At 45.3% G+C, this 16,156-nt stretch overlaps 1 protein-coding gene across 11 annotated transcripts in view; it reads right to left on the bottom strand.

The window, feature by feature from the left end:
- LOC124221494 (uncharacterized) overlaps positions 1 to 16,156 on the bottom strand; it is a 137,991-nt gene that overhangs the window by 48,364 nt on the left and 73,471 nt on the right. For 10 of the 11 annotated variants that reach the window (XM_069136333.1, XM_069136326.1, XM_069136350.1 and 7 more), the window contains one exon: positions 10,782 to 10,905. The exons of the other annotated variant lie outside the window; for it this stretch is intronic. In XM_069136333.1, coding sequence (XP_068992434.1) covers positions 10,782 to 10,905 — 124 coding nt within the window. The remainder of the gene's footprint in view (positions 1 to 10,781; positions 10,906 to 16,156) is intronic. 11 annotated transcript variants of the gene reach the window in all.

Below are 16,156 nucleotides of genomic sequence, written 5' to 3'. Positions count from 1 at the left end.
TTGAAAACCGGACATACCGTTACCACACGTATCCTCTATAGTCTGTACATTTATATTGGTATAGATAAAAAGAAAAATAGAAGTAAATAAATGTCTTCTCTCGTATAATTTTAGTCAAACATAGCGATTTCGAAAGCATTGACCTTGCTCTTGAATTAAGGTGACGGTTTTATTATATTATTATAGTTGGTGTGCTCGTATCGTAAAAATGATGATAATTAATTATAATTGATTATAACAGCTACGCGGAAAGTTTGTGAAAGGTGATGAACACGGTCAATGCCAATCGGACATCACCGAGAATAAGACACGTGCCCCGTGGCATCGGACTCGACTCGATTTCATTTGATATCGGATTCACCGAGGGTGAGAATTGGTCGCGCGTGCCGCGGGAAATGTGAAAGATTGCAAAGCTTTCACCGAAGAGTTTCGACGAAGCCGATATTTTCACCTATACGTTACGTGCGTTATACGAGGGCGGTTTGTTCGGCTCTCTTTTTCGTTTCTCATGTACCTACCTACCTGTAAGATATTGCAGTGCCATGCGAAATGATATAAAAAAAAAAAAAACGTGCCTACAAGTCACGTTCCACGTTTCCCCGGGGGTAATACAGTGTTGGGTGATTGAATGATCTTGGAGAATACTTTCTTTCAACTTTGGCAGTACATGTCGACACGCGAAATTCTACGCGTCAAAGGAAGAGAATGAAGTCGGTAACGTTTACGTAACGAAACCTAGAGAGGAAAAATCACTGTTTTGCATTTTTATCGTGAATTTCAAGTAGTCAAGTTGTCCAAACACGTGTGTGTGTGTTTCCTCGTACTTATAACTTACTGCATCTCAGACATTCCTGAAACTGTTAAATAACGATTTTTTTCGCAACGTGAATCGTTATAATATCGTTACCAGCTTCAGCTTCGTGTAAAAGGCGCGTTGCGACACCGAATTTGCAAAAGCACATCTTACGACTGCTCCTTGAGTAAATAATTCGGGATGCAAAGAAGCTGTGCTTTGGCCACGCGTTCACCTCAAACGAGGGCATTTCGAATCGGCGTTATGCCCACGTATACATAATATTATCATGTATTTTTAAAACGTACGAAACGGAAGCGGGACTAATTATTTTCATTACTTACATCCGCTCCGTGACTGATTGCCGTTGGCAGGCAGGTGTCCGACATAATCTTACGCATGTGCCTCGTACCTACGGGAGCCGGCGTCCCTTGGGCGTGACTTCTCTAGGCGGACCTTGTTTGGAAGGGAGGCCCACCGGTTCCCAAACATCATCATATACGGCACCTGTGCCCTCGAGTCGTACAAAAATGCCCCGAGCGCGCATGTGATTTATTTAATTTAAGAAAAGAAATTGGACTGCGGGAGGATAGCAGAGGGAAATCATATATGGAATACATGTAACGTCGAAGCTCTTCTTGCCCTCCCAATTTTTATCTCACACTTAGCGTTACGTGTTTATCCTTCCTATTCGCTGCTTGAAAATAAATAGCAGGTCGGTTTATCTTGAAAGGAAGAGTTTGCCTTATATAACGAATTGTATAGCCTGCGATAGCGTGATACAGCTCTATATCCACGGGCTGCCAGTCTTCTCTTTTCGAGATAATCTCAGAGCGGGTATTATAATACATATACCGTGTACAAACATCGGATTAATCATTAACTGTCATTTATAAAGAAAGGTCTGGGTAGCGGAAACAGAAGGAGGGAGAAAGCGAGATCAGGGAACAGGCGAAGCGACGAGCATCGCTGATTTCGAGACAAAGCGAGAAGTTTGGGAGGGCAAAAACGTTATTAAGTGCGGCTGCGGCGGCTAGTATTACGACGGGAATACCTGCATATATAGGTATACATACAATATACGTATGTATAATCAACGAGAGCGAGAGAAACGAAGGTTCAGATTCGTCGGAATGAAGGATCCAGTATCGATCTAGGGACCAGCTCTCGCGCTCTGATAATTTTTACTATTCCTCTCGCCCCTGTCCGTCTTTTTGTCTCTCTCTCTCTCTCTCTCCTATCAGTATGCGTATACATCCGTATATTTAAGATTAAAATTACAATCCTTGCTCACGATGCTTGTTGTTATTATATTAAGCTCGTCGTCGGTTGTAAAATTACTTCTACCAGCTTATCATCTACCGTGTATCTATTCGTCGAAGGTAACTTGTTCTGCGAGCGATAAATTTTTATTTTTTTTTCAAATTCCGTCCAAACGAATCATTTCTCTGTAATGTGTATTCATCATTTCTCCCACGGACACATCGTACGTCTCCCGACAGCTCTCGATCTCGATTACGTACTTTGCAACGTCGCGAGTCATCTACCTGGATATCAATTAGCCACGACCACAGCAACGCTGGTTGAATTTTTTGTAACGGGTACCGACGCTTGGCAAATTGACCGGGGGTTAGGAAATAGCGCGGTAGCAACTTGACGCTAAAGCAGCGTATAGCGCCCGTCGAAATGGTACAAAAGAGGAGAATTGGCAAGCGTGCAAATCTCCCCCCGACGCATCTTCCGTATATCGTAATAAATTTCCCTTTAGCTGGTTGTGGGCTTTTTAACCTTTCGCAAGGCCACGAAGATGATGATTTATTTGTCCAAAGACTCTCAGCATCCGGCCGCCTAAACCCATGAAAGGACTTACATACACACCCCGACCGACCCGAAGAGACAATAAAAACATCCTTCGAGCTCCGGCAATAAATCAACGGAAATTCTCTCGCCACCATCCGCAGGTGAAAAACGAAAGGTCTTCAGATCCGCCAAGCATCGCGATATCCTTTTCAGGCCTTCCATTACGCCCTTAATTCGTCTCCGTCAAAACCTATCCTCACTCAAAGACGGGGTTCAAGCGATAGTCCCGTGTATCACTACTGCACGATCGTTAAATTCAAACGCGTTCACAGTCCTCGATCCACGTCGCACGGTTACAACTGTTGCGATATAAAATTTTATATTTTCAAGGGGTAACACCACTGTGAAAACAAAAGAGAAGAACTTTTTTTTTAGGATGGATCCAATGTCACCATTTTTTAATATTTGTCGACGATAATTTTTTGCGGTTAAACTTAAATATATGCCTAATAACTTCCCTAAATATTATTATCGTATTACCTCTTCTTCCATCCCAAACCAAAATTGTGCCTCTTGCAGGATTTTACAGTGATGTCACTGTCCTTAAGCCGATGTTGGAAGAGACGATCTCTAATCCGTCTCTTTCTTTTGTATCTTGTCAGTCAACCGATGAAGGGGAGGGCGGGGGGATAATTGCGGGTTCGTCTTTGATAAATAAAACAACGAGCGTACGGCGATCGTCGAATTCAGGTCGGTTCTCTCGTTAATTATTCCCGACGACGATCTGACACGGTAATGAATTTGATTGACGGCTTGGCGTATTTTTACTACGTCCTAACACACGATACGCGCACTCCGACGATTCGCGACTCGTATCACGTAACGGCGTCACAATCCAAGGTCAAGACTGACAATGAACACGGAGCCTCGTTTCTCCCCCCCGCCGTCCACCTCTTCTTCGTATCCGATTACAATTACCAGCTACAATAAGATTACAGATTTTTTTACACATCTTTTGCCTGGTTATTCGTCGAACGAGGCGGGATAGCAATCACCGATTATCGCAGGCTAGACTTGGAGTAATATATATGGTAACCCGCGTATCGGATGTAATCGAAGAGCTGGATACAAAAAACTCAATTCGAGTCGACTCTCTTGTCTATCTCGTTGCTAATTGAAAATATTCAACTTCAAGCTGGTATTTTGCTCATTTTACTCGCACACACTTGGTTTCTTCCACCTACTTTCCTACTTCCAAGAGCGAGTAACTTGTCGCACACGTTGTAATGAAACTGTGTCAATTCAGTTACAATATTTGCGACAGTCTCGAGGCCCGGAGAACGCTGTGGATATCAATAAAACCTCCTCGTAATTATTTTCGATAACGTACATGTTACTCTAGCTAGCCAACTGCACACAAAGATCTGACATTATAACAAAAAATATACAATAGATGTAGACGGTAACTGTAGCTACCACTAGAAGCCGCGTTGTTTAAACGTTAATTCGGAGTAAAAACTGCACTCGTAAAACAAAGGTATGAAATATTGTTGAATTTGGGGAGAAAAAGAAAAAAAAAAAAGAAAAGAAAAGAAAAAAAGAAAAAACCGTAGAAATGAAACAATACGCGTTAAATGAAACATCAGCAGGCAGAAGTTAATGCTACAGTCGCATGCTACGTTTGCCGAATGAATAGAATAGAATATATAAAAGAGATGGAAAGGTCGGAGAAACGGCGAGCTGTGTCGAGGGTGGGGGTGGGGGAGGCGGAGCGACGTAAATATCGTGTAACGTAATTTAAAAATGTAATTGCTCTTGTCATCCTCCACGTTGAAGTGCACGGCGGAGCGAAGGCGGTGCAGGTATTGGTGTATACGTGTAATGTGCTTAAGCGTGTATAACGCGAGGTTGACGAGGTTGGCGAGGGAGGAGAGGAGAGGAGAGGAGAGGAGGGGCCAACAATGGGTGGTCGTCGCGAGGCAGACTCCCGCTTCTGTAATAAGTTTTCACGTAAAACGAAACGGGAATTATCCGAGCGTGAATGTGCCGGGGAATTGTATTTCACGGGTATGTGCAGGAAAGGCAAAATATTCTCTGCTCCGTCCCGCCTCGCCCCCGCCCCGCGCTTTTCGCCCGGTTCGTCCGTCTCTCTGCTCTTGTTGCTTTGTACCTACTGCACAGCACGGCAGTACCTACGATGACTGCGTACGTCAAGCAAAATGTAAAATACGAAGCTGCAGCCACCCTACCTACCCTCCGAAATTCTTGTCTTCATTCGCGACGAAACAGAAGAGCTAACCGGTTTTATTACGGCACTGGTGGTGGTGGTAGTATCGACGATCTCTTCGACTTTTGAATCGGTATCGTGGGGATCGATTTTTTTTCGGCATTTTCGAAGCTACAAATCCTATCTTAGAACCGGAAGTACAGGAATTAATGGATAGTGATTTACTAACGAGGTCAGTATTTTGTGCATCAACATGCTTGCTAAAATGACTTGAGAGCTTATATAGGTAGGCGTGTACATACTTTGGAAAACAAGTGAATAGAAAACTTGAAATATTTTATTATAATTTTACATCCATCGTTTACCAACGTATTCGATTCAACTTTCGACCTTTAACGACGATATTACGTTTCGAGCAAAGCATTTACGCGTCGGATATTCACCCGTAATTATCCTCCACCCCGGACGCAGCAGCGGCATTACGACGAGGGTGAGTAGGAGCAATTTTAACGAGCTTTAATGTAAAACCGAGTATCCTCCGAAAATCAGAATCATATTCAAGAGTGTTTTTCCGCGGTTTGAGAGGGCTGGGTGGAAAACGAGATAGGGTGAAAGGAGGGTTTTCGGAGAACCGCGGTGCCGCAATTGATTAGCCCCCGTGATACGAGGAGCGTTGCTGCGTTAGGTTTAAAACTTTGAACAATGGGGCATGTCATAATGGCCTTTTGTGTTTCATCGAAACGCTTTAGCGGGCGGAAAAACGCGGCTCGGCATTTTTCCATTAATTATTCCTTGGCGATCGAGGTGCAGGCGGGGAGGGAGGGCGAATCGTCGCTGAAAACGAAATCGCGTCGGTCTGCCGCAAGTACAACGCATCTGATAGATATACCTCGTGCGGTGAGAATCGCTGATGGTGTGGGACGGGATGGCCTCACGGCATGCCACGTTGGCATGGTCAATCGCGTACGGATCTCGTTATTTATTCAACACCCTCTCCCTTCCTCCCCCTCCCACCTCGTCACACTACATTATCGGTGAACGCGAGCGCTTAATTACCCACCGTGTACCGGTTACAAACTGAACCAGTATACAAAAGCTGCGATACACGCGCGATAAGAAGAGGAGCGACAATCGCGCGCCGATGTAACAAAGCTGCACGGGTTTCGGCGCAGCGTTTTTTGCGAATCGCCGACTCGTCGATAGGTGCCCAGATCATGCACGTGACAGGCCTGCATAGATCCGCAGCTCTTGGCTATTGTGCAACAACGCTGAGCGGTACCCCATCGACCATCGTAGACGTGCGTTGCACCACCGAGTGCACGGCTGTCGCTTCGAGATAATGCCAAGCACCCGATCCCGCAGTGCGATTCCCGTATCCAAAAAAAAAACCAGCAACGATACTCTCTGATTCGAGATATTTAAAAAAAAAAATTTATTCATTTTTTTTCTCATTCAACTTCGTCCCCGTGATGTTGAACACCCGTCGCGTCACGTGTTCCAGCATAAATCGTACCAGCTTCTATTTTTGTTAAGGTATTCTACAGGTAATTACGGTAAACTTCAGGTTACTTCGTACCTGATAACTTGAGGGGACCGAACGGTGAGTACATGCGTCTAGCTGCGCTCATTTTTTCGCCACCTTGCTCTCAGCAATTTCGTTATTTCGCTGTGTCTGACCCCGCCCCGTCAAAGTTATTCACGACTGAATATTTAATAATCTTCCTCTGTCTGTTTCCCGTACATAAATTGATATGAATTCAATGTTGAAGAAAACGAGATTTCTGAATCCTCTTCGATCCTACACAATGTAAGTATACGCCGATACGAACGACGGCATGAAAATTTGTCGAACAAAATGGGTAATTCGGTAAAGATTTATATTATATCGTACGTAGGTACAGCTCGAAACGCGCAGGTCTGAATCGACATTGTTCCTCGGTCCAACTACCGGGAATTATACCTGTATACATGTACAGATCCGCATTGTTCGGAACGTCGGATTGGATCGTAGCAGCGGGATGGGATAAAGAGAGGAGGGAGGGAGGGAGGGAGGGAGGGAAGAAACCGCCCGGAGCTCCTTCGGGGTGGAAGGAGGTTCGGGTAGGGGTTACGCGGGAGGCAAAGAGGTGGAGAGGGGTCGTAGGAAGAGAGAAGTTGGCCGTCGATCGAGGTGAGAGAAGACGTATGAAACGGACGTGAACTTGGAGCGCCCCGGCGCTTCGACGTCGTCTCGCCGGATAGGAGAAAAGGGGCCAAGGAGGCGAAGCTGTGCAACGGCGAAGGCGATTCGCGTCTCCGAGCTCAAACCACGCGGGTCGATATGTGCCGAGAGCAAGTGAGCCAGACATCCGGCGAACTGCTGCAAGTAGGATACCGACCATCCGCAAAACATTTACCCAGAGTGCCGTACCTACTCTCGAGAAGAATGGTTGGAGCTGGACGCTTGGAAAAGGTATTCGTTTCCCGGTATAAATATACTCGCAAGCCGGCGAATTGAATCGGGGATTCGATAAATATCTTTGAGCATCGGATTGTTATAGATATTGTATATTTCATTATTTCAACTTTAGGCCAAGTTAACTCGCCCGGTTAGTAGAAGGTACCTACCGGTACACCCGGGAGAGTTCAACCTGGTGTAATTCCGCGACGATTTCAACGAGACGGAAATGGTTTTTATTACAGGGTGGCCACTAAGTCTTCGTCACGAAATTCCCCGACTTTTCCAGACTTTCCAGACAATAATCTTATAATTTTTCCTGACCAGTTTGGATAAATTGGTTATAGCAAATGGAAAAAATACACATATTTTCTATGTCATATTCTCTTTTTTTTTATGAGAGCACAAACTGTCACTTGGGTCATCCAGCCGATGCGAACAATCGTTTGTAAGGTAATATTTAGGAATATTCAAAGTTTGAAGAGAACTTTTTGGCGATGGTAAGAGAAAACTTGTATTACATCTAATTTATCGAGAGTTTAAAAAAATGGTGCGACCCATTTGTATATGAAATAAAGAAACATATGGTAAATGATTCCCTGACGTTCCAAACAAAAATAACCCTGACATTTCCCTGACTATTCCGGAATTTCAGAATTTCGTGAGATTACCAGGTTTTCCAGGATCCTCTTACCAGTGGCCACGCTGTTAGCCTTTACAGCGGTATGGCGCCGCAGGATGCAGGAGACGCACGCCTTGTACTCTACCACCGTAAAACGAGGATAACTACGAAAAGAAACCGCTGCACAAATGCAAATGGCGAAAAACCTTTTCCGCAACTCGAATAACGCTGCGAGTGGAGCCGGGAGGAAAGGGACGAGAAATGAAATCTCTCCTCGACGAGCGAGAATGAAAATTGCTGACGTTTTTAATAAAGCCCGGCGCTTATCCAGGCGTTTATCTAATTAGTCTTGCATTTTTATTTATTCATAATTGGGTTTCACCCGACGTTTGTTCTTCCACACCGTTCTATAGAAAAAAAAATGTTTCAATTTAGCTTGTGGATACCTGTCGCGTCACTTTCAAAGAACGTTTCTTATCCGTACATACGTAAGGAGAAAAAATGGTTTTCACATTTTCAACTGTAATCGTAACGCAGCTGCACGGGTGTAAGAAAATAAGTACAAGTATACTACAGGCTACCGAAGAGCCTGCTGCCGCAGAGCGATCAGGTCGTCCGTCTGTGAATTACCTCCCACGTGTGCATTGTACCTACACCGCAGACAACATCTAATTGACCGTGTCGAGAGTTAACGATTCCCTTCCTGACTGTTTAAACCAGCGCGAGATTGTCGAAGAAAAGTGCGAGCATATAATAATTTCCGTCGAGATATAGGAGAGAACCTTGAAGAGGGTGGCACAAAAGACGTTATATTAATACGCGTGTGTAGGATGGCCGTCTCCTCCGGTACACAAAAGAACGAAGTGATGAATTGGCAAAGTTTAGTCTCCCAGGTCGCCGCGGCAATGCGGGAATTCGGAAAGAGGGAGAAAAATAACGCGGCGAGTCGCATTTTCCCCGCGATGGAAGGCGGAATAAGTACCTACTCGGAGGATCCTCGGAAGCGTCGCAAAGAGAAGATTTCTCAACGGTTAACAACGAGGCGGCGGACCTCGAAAACAAGAGCAAGACGACGAAGACGACGAAGGACGACGACGCCGACGACGCCGACGTCGTAAGCCGAGCGCGTCCTTTTTCGCCTCACTCGCGAGTCTCCTTCAAAGTTTTCCTCCGCGAATATCACGGTCCGCTGGTTTTCAATTCCCTCGTCCTGCTGCCCCGCTGGTCCTCGGATTCGCGAAACCCTTTGCCTCAAACACAAAGACCGCAACGCCCCGCTCTACGCAATATTTCTTTCATTATTATCATCATTATACGCCATCTTCCCCCGTCTTATATTTTTTCTTATATTATTATCGCTGTTATTATTCTCATCCTTATTAATATGCATTAAGTTTCATAATTTTTCTTCACTTTCATTCTCCAAAGTAGGAAAACGTAGCGAGATCTACTCTACAAGATCAAACCCCCAAAGGTAGGTATTATAATCTACGTTTTATACGTTCGAGCAATTAAAAACATATAGCGAGAGAAAAAGCGTCGGTTCCCGGTGTGTTTAATTGCCCTTCCGATGGGTAGATAAAACATATAGTATACTGGATACGGAGCGAGAGAGAGAGAGAGAGAGAAAAAAAACGACTAAAAACTAAAAATGAATGTAAATGAAAAGAAATGTAGAAGAAAAAAATCAAACGAACTTGACGGGCCCGAAAGGCAGGCGCGGACCTAATTAGGCGTTGGGCCCTGGTAATTCTAGCAGGTGATCGCGAGGTAATTGTTGACTGGAAGATAATTGAGGGAAACGCGGGCCGCAATATAACCGGCATAAGAAGGGGCCTCGAGGGAGGCTGAGAAGTGCCTCGAAGTGCCTCGAAGAGCCCCGAAGATACCAACGTCCGAGACTCGCGTCAGCGCCGCCGTACAAGTATAAGGTACCTACAATAATTGTTGGGACATGCGCGACGTTCAGCACCTCGCGAGGATCGAGCCCCGGGCGTCCGTTTAATAAACCAACCTGACGTTTGCCGGACGCTAACAATGCTGCTCCATATATTTCTATCGGTTTGTAACAAGGCCTTAAATGAGAGCTAATCCCGCTGTGCCGCCATGCCGTGGGGATGAGAAAGGGGGAAACCGCGCTTCCGCCTTATACACCAATCAGCGACCGAGATTCGCTTCCGTCGGGATTCACAGGGTGGCTCGAGATTTCCGAAACACGTCGAGCATGTTGTGAATATTTTCATTCCTCTTATTTATTAACAATTATTCTTCCATACCAAATTGTACTGTCGGTTATTATTATTATTATTCAAAGTACACACTCCGTTTATATTGATCTGTTTTCTACACGATTTTTGAAACTTACGTTGTTTCCATTTCATTATATTTCGTTTTGCCTCAAGGTTATAACCGAGACATAGATAAAAATCGTCAATTTCATCGACACGATTTTCATCCTCGTCGGAAACCGGATTCGTCGCATCGTCCAAATTGTGCCAATAAAATATACAACAAACACTTGCGGCGGCATGCGTACGATGACGATACCAGCCAACAACACTACGTACAACGCGACGCGGCGTCGTCATGTAATATCGAAGCCCGGCAAACTGTTTAGCGGAAGCGAAACGTGATCAGGGAGGATGATTCACGAGCCGCGCGAAACAACTCGCGACACGTCAGCCAACCGGGCACGAGCATGACTTTCACCCAGATCTCCACAGTCAAACGTAAAATCGTGATTTACGCGAGTGTGGGTAACAACGCTCGATCGACGGCGATGAATTAGCCGGTATCCAGGCAACGAAAGCTCGGTTATCGCTGGTAAACTTCCAAGAAATTTTCACAAGGACCGACACGAAGAACATGGCACGGAGATAAAGAATAACTTCCGCCGGCTTACCTTGGGGTCGAAGTTGAAAACCAGCTCCGGCCTTAGCGGACACTCCAAGCCGCACTTGCAGGTTCCCGCGGTTGTCAGGTACTCTTTCAGCTGGTCCAGCGAACCCAGCGCCGTACTGCTTGGACTGGAATAAAAAGAAAATGCAAATTCCGGGGTGAGTTAATGAATCACGAACACCGTGTCGGTGATTATATCGATTGGAAAAAAGCCTCTACTCTTTACGTGCGTGCGGCAAGTACATGCGGTGCCCACACATCTCTCGGGTGCGTGCGTGCGAGGTTCGCTAATCTCACGTACGCAGCCAGATTACATGATCGCCGCCAACATTCGTCGATCCAAATCTAAGGGGACTTGTGTCTTTTATCCCGCCCGCAGGTCGTATCCGTTCCGTATCGAGGGGGTTCAAAGTTACGGCTCCCAATTTATCGCCGATCGTTCGCCCCCTCGTAGTATAGTAGACAATGTCGACCCTCCTACAAAATCCCTGTCCCTTTTCCCAAATACGACGACGAATTTTCAACCCACCGCGAAAACTCGCGACGACGCAAAATGCCTCAATGTACATGCGAAATATCGCTTCGACCTCCTCCTCCTCCTCCTCCTACATCGCGCGGGTGGTAGACGATAAATCGAGCCAACTTTTTTTCCTTCCCCTCGGGTTCATCCGCGCGCACCTTAAATACGATCACAGGCCGACGGTGAAGGGGAGGAATATCCTCTTCGGAAACGCTGACAAGTTTCCAAAGTGACTCAAGCAAACCAAATAAACAACCTAAATAAACTTCGATAAAACGAGTGACTTAAATCCTATCTTGGATCTTGAGTTCCGATTGAATGATTATTCTGTAAATGATTCCGAGACTTGTATAAAATTTATTCAATCGATTCGAGACATTCCTTCCGACATTGCACGGCTTGAACGGGGAAACGCGAACGTGGGACAAGGCAAACATCTCCGGAGACAAGGACCACCGTGGAGGAACTGAGAAGAGGATATTCGTTCAAACCGGTATGAATTGACGAGGATGACGAAGAAGGAAGATAATTATCAGACGACTAATTATACCCAGTTTCAGAGCAGGCGAGCGAGTCGAGGGCAAACGTCGAGGATGGCGGGGGGAATGGAAAGAGGCGCAGCGGAGTCGGTCCTGCGGATCCGAGAACAGCTGTGATTCGGTAAATAACGCAGGTCGGGTCTGCTGAGGTTGCCGAGCGCGGCGAGGAGTCACGACGACGCGAAGACTGCCGCGGAGACCGCCACTTTCGGTGAAATGGATGTCGGAGTCGGAGGCTGAGCGGGATGAATTATGATATTTAGGGAAGGAAGGAAGGAAGGAAGGATGGGAAGGAGGTCCCTAAGCTGCAGTCGTCGGCTCTCGGGGAGCCGGAGGTGGCGGTTATAAGAATGAGAGAGACCCTTCCGCAAAATTACGTAATCATCCGCGTTTTAACCGGGCCAACTCCTCGCCTCAAAAGTCATCCTTCATCCGGAGCTCTTCTCTGCCTGCTATTCTCTTCGCTCGAGCCATGCCAGGACCCCGAGCAGAATGAATGGATGGATGGATGGATGGATGGATGGATGGATGGGTGGGTGTCTCTCCGGTTACGCGGAGGGATTCGGGGCTGCGCAGACGTCATTTAAATTTCAAAGAACTCGCACACCCTTAACGTTGATTCATTTTTGGGCTTTTACAGTCTCCGCGATACCGTTGCGCGGCCCCATCACGGTGTCCAGTAAGAAATCCGTAACAAATCCAAGGACATATCCAGGAAACTTAAGAAAAATAAAAATACACGAATGCACAGGGCAGAAGGTACTTTGCATAATCGGCGCGACGTACGAGATAGGTATACGTTAACTCTACTACAACCTGTTAGTAGGGAAAAACAAAAAAAAAAACGCGATTCAAGAAGGAAATCCACTTTTTTAGAAACACTTACTCATTGTCAGTGAACACAAATAAATATATCATTCGCAGCAAACCTTGAAAATAGAATATTTTCCGGACACAAGAATAATTCAAGTACCTTTTCAATACCACTGAACACTACGTGTATGGATACCGGCTGCCAACTTATATATATATATATATATATAATACGTTAAACGTTATTCATATTTGCGTCGAAATTTACACCATTTCTCGTTACTCATTTTATACCCTTTTCGCGTAAAATTAATTTCTCCGTTCTGAAAACTCGGGTGTGTCCTTTCGTAAGAATTTCAAGGAAGTCGTACCGGCGGATTATACAGTAAATAAGATACGCATGTGGGCGAAACGATGACTTCGTTCTACGGTAACGGTGGATTCTCATCGTAATCCCCGTCCAGCTTCGCCGCAGCAGCCACGCAGCATCGGAAAGGTCCGAGGAAAAAAAGCCGTGCCAGCGAACGGACTGTATACTTATCCCCGATCTATGAATCGGTATAATGACACCTTTTGCATAGCCACGTCGCTGCTGCACTTTCCACCGAGTCTGACATTTGAAGTAGTACGCTCTTTGAAGCTGCCGTGCAGACCGTATTGAAATTTAATTCAGCACTTTCAGCTCTGGGTATACCTACTGGAAAATTGCAAATTTCTACGTCTGATTAAAGACAGTGATTATTATGACAAATCAATAAAACAAAAATTTTTCAACGCTTTCAACTACAAAAATCATTCCCTGATTGCAGTTCTGCACAGTCTTTAAGGTTTTTATAGATAAATTCTCGCTGCCTTTTTACACGTATACATGCGTTACAAATGTAGGGTGACCGTTTGTTATTCGACCCTGCGAACGGCCGTGGCGGCAGAATTACGCAATGAATTTTACCCGGCGCAGCGGTGTCTGCTGTGAAATAGAGTCACGCGCCGATAAGCCAATATGCAAATTGAAATTGGTTGATAATTCACGTCCGGCGGCGAGTAGCGGGACGATATTGTATCAATATAATCACCCGCGGCAACATCGCTGCAACTTTTATGAAAAATTATAAATTGCGCAGTCCGATAATAATTGCCTATAAGTCTGTAGCAGCTATAAAGATCAACACTGACGAGGAGTATTCATAACCGACCATCGATTTATGCTGTGCAAGTTGAATGTTATCGCGACATGCCAATTTTGCGAGCGAGTGATCGATGCTGGATGGTTTTTTTTTTTTCATTTCTTATTTTTTCCCCCCACGGATCGCGAGCGCGCAGCTTTACAAGTACTTTCGTTGCGGGTCTGCAGACTGATTCACCACACGAGAGGCGACTAAACGACGACTCGAGAATAATCACGATCTTCCCGCGATGCTCGCGTGCTCCCGCATCCAGCTTCATCCTCGGCGACGACGACGCCGTCAACCGTGGGAATACCTCATCGCCGATCTCGCAAAGCCGTACCTACCTCCGTTATTCCTCTTACATCCGTACGTCGATGAAATCGTTCGTAGGCATAAGAATTTCATCGTCGGTACACCTCCGGGAGAAAATAATAACCGTAGACTGATTCGTCTGCGTATGTGCGCGCTTCATAAATTACAACTCGTAAATGGAAGATAAAAAAAATAGGGTCGGAATAAAAATTCCTGGGCGTATGTTGAGAGGAGTAGAGATCCTGTTTATATCTGATGCCAATAAGTCCGCGGTGCTGTATATGTCACAAGTCCCCGTTAAAAATAGACTTAAGATTTCTGAAAATAGGTACTCAAGGAATAGAGTGAGATCGCCGGTTTTTGTTTTATTGAGAGAAAATTTTTAGGATGTGTTCACCGAATATCCGGTCACATTATCTCTAATATGTAACAAAGGTATAACTCGTTTATATGCGTTAAATAAATGAATAAATCAATCTGCTTGTACAGACGAATAGTTGGTGATTTAAACATATATCATACTACAGATTGCAGAGATCTACTACAGCAATGTAGATACGTGTCTCGTTTCAATATTGCGTGCAGGGTTATTCAAAGTTTTCGATAAAATCTGATCATTCCCTTTGAATATGATTCGTGTGAAACTACAAGCACGCATACGCCGCGGATACGATTATACAGGTAGAGATGTGTCATGTCGAGGTCCCATTGATTTATCGTGATAGGTACACGTACCGACTCGCGAGTGTCTTTTTATATTCACGTTGGTTCATTAATCCATGTTAACTTCTTACTCGCACCGGCGTATTGCATCTACGCGATCGAACTGCGCATACCTCCGAATGTCCTGCATGGTACATACATTAAACGCGCGGTTCTATGGCGGAAATAATTTCGCGGCGGCACAGCCGGATAGTCGCGTATTATAAAAACCGACGTTTGACGGGGGGGTTAATACGCCTGTTAACCACTCGAGCGCGTGCAAGAACAGAGCGGTTACACGGGCATGGATAATTGATAGCCAGGAAAATCTATTCGTTAGCCGATAGCCGATGATGTATGAACTGGGGAAACGCGATCGGAAATATATATACATATATAATATAATATATTGCATACGCTCGATGGACGAACGAAGGTAGGTAAACACGTGTTTACGCAGTTACTCGTTTCATACACCTTCGTCGACATGCTGCAGGTACCGCAAGTGACCGTAATTGTTCGAGTGTTTGAGAATCGCGGATCATTGTACACGAGGCAATTATTATACCAGTGATAGCGAATTAGTTTTCGCGTTGGTACGTATAAGTAAAAGTCCTACCACGCGTAATCGATAGAGAATCGCCGACCCTGAAGTGTGATTTGTACGAGGTGATCCGGCGAAAGCCGAGGTGGAAGGAGAAGCTGATCGAGGTGAGACCGTCGAAAGGTCACGGCTGAACCGAAAAGATCCGACGACAGGAGGAATCCGGGTCAGTCCCGATATACGTGCCTACGCATCGACGAAAGTTAATTGAGATCAAAGTGCGAAGCAATTTATCCTGCTAACGCTGCTGGACAAAGAGACACCTCCGCGTTGCCTCTTACGCGTGGAACGAGTCGATCGTGATGTAAGGATATAATCAGGTCTGTCAGAACCAAAGACCGAGATTTTCCAAGGATGACGTCACAGAGATCACGTAAGTAGGTTACTTGAGGTTACGATTATTTATTTCCGTATATTCAGTTTGCTAAAAATGCCAGTTTCTTCGGTCAAAATTTGCAAATATAATAATATTAAAAGCCTATATGAAGTCATCTTGGACATGTATTCTGATTGGTTCGACTGAAGCGTGTACGCATCGTTTCACCTTGTCTCCTACATCATGGAGATGACGTTCAACTTGGGTTAATTAACGCGTGAAGATGATCGGGACTAGGATGAATTTCCCGCGCATGGAATGGATGGCACAGCTATAACCGATTGTCAGGGTTTTCATTTTTAAGCAAACGTCGTCGTACCTACCATGACAGGTGATACGTGTACACC

The sequence above is a fragment of the Neodiprion pinetum genome, chromosome 1, assembly GCF_021155775.2.
Source record: "Neodiprion pinetum isolate iyNeoPine1 chromosome 1, iyNeoPine1.2, whole genome shotgun sequence".
Classification (NCBI taxonomy): domain Eukaryota; kingdom Metazoa; phylum Arthropoda; class Insecta; order Hymenoptera; family Diprionidae; genus Neodiprion; species Neodiprion pinetum.
Note: the sequence above shows the minus strand (reverse complement) of the source record. Positions and strands in the feature narration are given on the sequence as shown.